Raw genomic sequence first — 4760 nt, 5'->3', positions numbered from 1 at the left:
AAGGGAGGATTAATGATGTAATTCTCATTGTCTGCTAATCCTGATGTTTATAGTCCCCACAGTCTAGTTCTTCCAGTGCCCCCGCTCCCCCTCCCATCCCATCCACTCATTTTCAAACAGTTCTCTTTTCCTCAACACCTCTTCACTTACAAATTTGTGACACATGAAGATGTCTGCAATGCCTTCTGTGGAGATACTGTTCTTGCAGTAATGGCTCCTGCTGGGACTCAGCTCGAGGTTCCAATACCAGAAACGGTTGGTAACTGTAGAAGCACAAACCTCACACACTATATTTAATATTGCAGATCCAGGATCATTATCTTTTGAACATTTGTGCTGCACAGGGTCATGGTGTTCAGAGAAAGTACCAGGTGAACTTCCGTAGCCACTCGGCTCCCATCCAAGTGATGCTCATTAACAGAGACTCAGACTCCATGGTCCCTGTGGTCTTCCCTGTGCCCCCCACTGAGGACATCTGTCTGGTGCCAACCCCACCCCACACCCCAGCCAGCCTGCAAATGTTCCCTCTGTCAGTGTCCCTGAACTCCACCACTACCACCAACACCAGCTCTTCCTACTGCAGCCAGGACTTCCTCTGCACAGACCACCAGATGGCGTTGTCGCAACATGATGTGCTGACGCCGTCATCCTCTCCTCCTGATGTTCACATGGGTAAGAACAGAAACTTCGCCTATTTATAGTGATTCCTAGAAGCTACTCGTTTCTTTAAGGTGTTACTCTTGTAGAGTAAAAGTGAATTTTAACAAAACACAAAACTACTACTGAAACAGTGATATAATGTAATTATAACGATGTTTGTTGAGACTACCTTCTCAGATCGTGTGTAACTTTGTCACAAACATTGTAGCATGGACCCATTTTTTTAAGGTGTCGGCCAATCCATGTCCTGCAATCATCAGTTTTCAATTATAATTCAAAGGGCAATGTATTGATTCTAGTGTTTTTTATTCTTATTTTAGTTGAAAGCAAACTCAATTTTTTTGGACAGAATTTAATTTAATCCTGCTTCCTTACTGTAAACATCAGGCTGATTAACATGGATCCAAACTAAGATTAGTAGTGGCATAATAAGTAACATGAGTTTCAGTCCTCTGTCTTAAAATAACATCCTCTCAAATGTTTAATCCTTTTTTTAAAATGTACTGTTAAATACTCTGACCTTTTTATACAGCAACCCTGCCCACCCTCATTGTTCACTACTTTCGTTCTTGTGATCTTCTAATGACGCATAATCTTCTGATGTGTCTGAGGATACCAGGGAGCAAAACAAACCACTTTTTTGACAAAAATATCTTTCTCTTTTGTGGACTCAGCTTCTCTTTACTGATGTCACTGTAAAGATTTTTGGCCCTATTTCTTTAAAATTAACTTCTGAATGTCCTTTCAGAAAAACTCCAGTGGTAGACAGTAGTACTGTAGACTTTTACTTAATGATAAGTAATCTATGGATTAGTGTGAAATAACAGGTAAAAATTACAGCTGGTAGCAAAAAGTGAAGGTTTTTTTTATTGTTTAAATATAATTTTTAGCTGGCATCTCTGGACGATATAACATTACTTATCCTTTTATGCTGCCTTTATATGTAGAAAAACAACCTCAGAGCTCCAGAATTTACAGTTACAATGCATTTGTTGAAGTATGTTGAATTGTGTGTTGTATTTAAATTTTTATCATTTGATAACATTGTACCCTAACTATTGTTTTAACCTGCATACAGAGACTCAGCCAGTGTTCGTCCTGGAGCAGCAGCTGGTCCTGGCTGACCCAGAGTTTCAATCAGTCCTTGATGTGAGCAGCTTGCTGAAGCTCAGCTCTGCTGAAGACCAGATGAAGGACGACAGAGTTGGTAAGAAGATGAGTGAGCTCCAGATGTGAATACAGTTGTGTTCTATAATTTAATATAGCAGCAATGATCAGAGAGGAGCTGTTCTGTCAGCATGGTTCCACTGTTAGTTCAAGGGCTACACTCTGTTATAACATTCACTGTGTTTTGTGTTTTCTTTCAGAGACCGCTGATCTGATTGATGAGTTAATGTCTGCTAATGGTAAGAGTATCATCATGTGAAATAACAAAAGACAAAATTTTGGAAACCATTCAGTCACTGTTATGACTGATAAACAAAGAGCAATAGTGTTATTGTTATTATTGATACATTTTTTACTTGTTGTTTATGTTCCTGGAAATTAGAGGTAAACTAAAACAGCCCATGCTGATGTCTGGTTTTATGAGGAAAAACAAAAGTCTTAATGCTGTCACTTTCATAATGATAGAAAAGTTTATTCCCTGCATGTCCCCAGTAATAAAGCTAAACACAGACAGCGCTAATGTCCAGGTGAACATGTAACTGCATAAATAAAGGATGAGGTTGTCACTTTAAATCATATAGATGTTATGACAAATCAATAACAAAGTGTATAATATTTAGGACTCAAGCAAGGTTGTTGGTATGTTAGTGTAACGTTTCTGTCTGTGATCTGTTTTACCTTAGTTCTCCGGTGTCTACTCTTTCCTCCTACAGATATCGACTACAACTTTAACTTGGACGACAACGAAGGCGTGTGCGACCTGTTTGACGTGCAGATTCTCAATTACTGACAGCCGTCACTGGGCTTCTCTGAACACTCGCACAATCTGAAAGGGTTCCATCGCTTTTATGGTAACCTTCAACACAGCAGTACACTGGAAGTTGACTAGAAGGGTGGTTTGTCCACACACTACATAATGCAAACTGCACAAATTCATTTAACCTAAGATATTTCCACAAGCAGGCGTTGCTGTGTCTCCTTGGCAGATGTAGTAAGTATTTACGACTGTTTTCCTTTCGGGTAAGGTTTGCAGGATTTTGATTTTCCTTCCTGAATGTTTATCACAGGCCTTGATTTGATGTTTCAAAGGAGTGTTGTTTGTATGGAAACATGTTGTACAAAAATGGTTCATTCCTGTGCTTCAGTTTGTTTAATGAGCCAAGGTTTTGGTTTCCGTTATATGAAAATGCCAAGAATTTTTTTTTCTTTTCTACTGCTAACACTGCCATTTAGGAAGTATTTGTTCAAACAAAGTTAGTAGGTATTTTGATGCTTTTAAAAGTGACTGCCATAACTGTGAATGAGCTGTTAACACATTTCTGAAATCATAAAAATTAATAGCCTTTGGCATCATATTTATAATTTCATGTTTTTTTTGTTTTTTTAAAATAAAATGTTTTTGTTGCATGCCTTTTTTTTGCATGTGATTTTTAAGAATATTTAGTTTTTGCAGCTGTTGTCATTCCAAATGGAATGTAAAATATTTGTTTCTTCCAATTTTTCTTTAACAAGACAAAGAACCCCTTGGTGCAGTCTTATTTTTCCAGTAAACAAATTACAGGGGAAAAACAGATGGTAAACCTCAGACAGATGTTATCTACATTTCAGAGGAAGATAAATTCAGGATGAACCAGCTGGAAAGTGGGTATGAAGAAATGCTAACTAAATGAGTCAGATGTTTAGATGCTCTCATACACTGAATTTTTTCCCCCACTTCTAAACAATAAAATACCACAAATGTCTCTTAAATGAAAGCATATCCTCTACCAACTGTTTACAGGCCTAGTGTGTTTAAGTATTGTTGCTGTTCTGAAAGTTCCAAACAGTTCACTACATTAGTAGAAAATGTGATGTGGATTTTGGCAGGATGATGAGGAAATCCAGGGATGAGGTATTGAAAGCAGAAGTGCAGAGGCAGAGCTCAGATGACCTGCAGTCAGACTGGTGGGTGTGTCTTTTCCCATAACTCATGATATTAATTAACTAAATGTTACGGGTCTTGACAGGAACTGACTGCTGTTAATAATCCTCTGCTTTTAGCTGTCTACATCCCTTTTATCAACACTGATGACTGGAGATTTTCAGGAATGTCCCTTTATAAAATTAAATACTTAATACCTATTTAAACAGGTTTTTATACTGTTGACACTACTACTATACTGTCACTAACCCCTTGTATTTTAAGTATTGTTTTCTTGTGACACAGAGAACTTTTAGAAAGCAGAGTAATTACTTCTGAGTGATTTTTTTTTATAACTCTCAAAGAAAAAGTCTACCTAAAAACTCCATTTGCATCCGTTTGCATTAACAAAATGGTGCTCCAAACCTTTAAATAAAGTAAAAACTTTAAGAATTATTTCTCAGACATAATTGCTTTAAACTGTAAGAACCTCAGGAGCCAATCATATTTTGAAAATATATCATATATATATGATACATATATATACATATATATATCAAAAATATTTTGTAATATTTCTACAATCTCGTTCACAGGGGGATGATGGGAAAACATCAGTGAGAGACCGATTCAACGCCAGGCAGTTTATGTCCTGGCTGCAAGACGTGGACGACAAGTTTGATAAACTGAAGGTGAGTTGGTGGGATTTTCTTTTTTTTTAATTCCAGAGACGACACTGATTCTGTTTCTCCTCCACAGACTTGTCTTCTGATGAGGCAACAGCACGAGGCCGCAGCTCTGAATGCTGTGCAGCGTCTGGAGTGGCAGCTCAAGCTGCAGGAGCTGGACCCGGCGACCTACAAGTCCACCAGCATCTTCGAGATCCCCGAGTTCTACATCCCCCTGGTGGAGGTCAACGACGACTTTGATCTGACTCCCATATGAACCACAGGCAGACGGGCTGAATAAAAGGGGCAGCCAAACCACGGCACACGTGCAGCAGCTGGCACATTCAAGGACTGGGAAAGAAAAA

The 4760-nt window shown here is 38.5% G+C and overlaps 1 protein-coding gene across 5 annotated transcripts in view; it reads left to right on the top strand.

The window, feature by feature from the left end:
- The window catches only part of e2f5 (E2F transcription factor 5), a 7008-nt gene extending 2354 nt beyond the window's left edge, over positions 1 to 4654 (top strand). Inside the window, exons 4-11 of one of the 5 annotated variants that reach the window (XM_025066359.1) lie at positions 147 to 255; positions 345 to 672; positions 1739 to 1867; positions 2028 to 2066; positions 2541 to 2678; positions 3694 to 3771; positions 4324 to 4419; positions 4487 to 4654. In XM_025066359.1, coding sequence (XP_024922127.1) covers positions 147 to 255; positions 345 to 672; positions 1739 to 1867; positions 2028 to 2066; positions 2541 to 2617 — 682 coding nt within the window. In that variant the 3' untranslated portion in view covers positions 2618 to 2678; positions 3694 to 3771; positions 4324 to 4419; positions 4487 to 4654. Of the gene's footprint in view, positions 1 to 146; positions 256 to 344; positions 673 to 1738; positions 1868 to 2027; positions 2067 to 2540; positions 3776 to 4323; positions 4420 to 4486 lie in introns of all 5 variants that reach the window. The other 4 variants (XM_025066360.1, XM_025066358.1, XM_008334526.3 and 1 more) reach the window with 4 other exon arrangements.
- Positions 4655 to 4760: the final 106 nt, after the last annotated feature.

The sequence above is a fragment of the Cynoglossus semilaevis genome, chromosome 20 (genome assembly GCF_000523025.1).
Source record: "Cynoglossus semilaevis isolate Cse_v1.0 chromosome 20, Cse_v1.0, whole genome shotgun sequence".
Classification (NCBI taxonomy): Eukaryota; Metazoa; Chordata; class Actinopteri; order Pleuronectiformes; family Cynoglossidae; genus Cynoglossus; species Cynoglossus semilaevis.
This window is presented reverse-complemented; position numbering and strand designations above follow the sequence as displayed.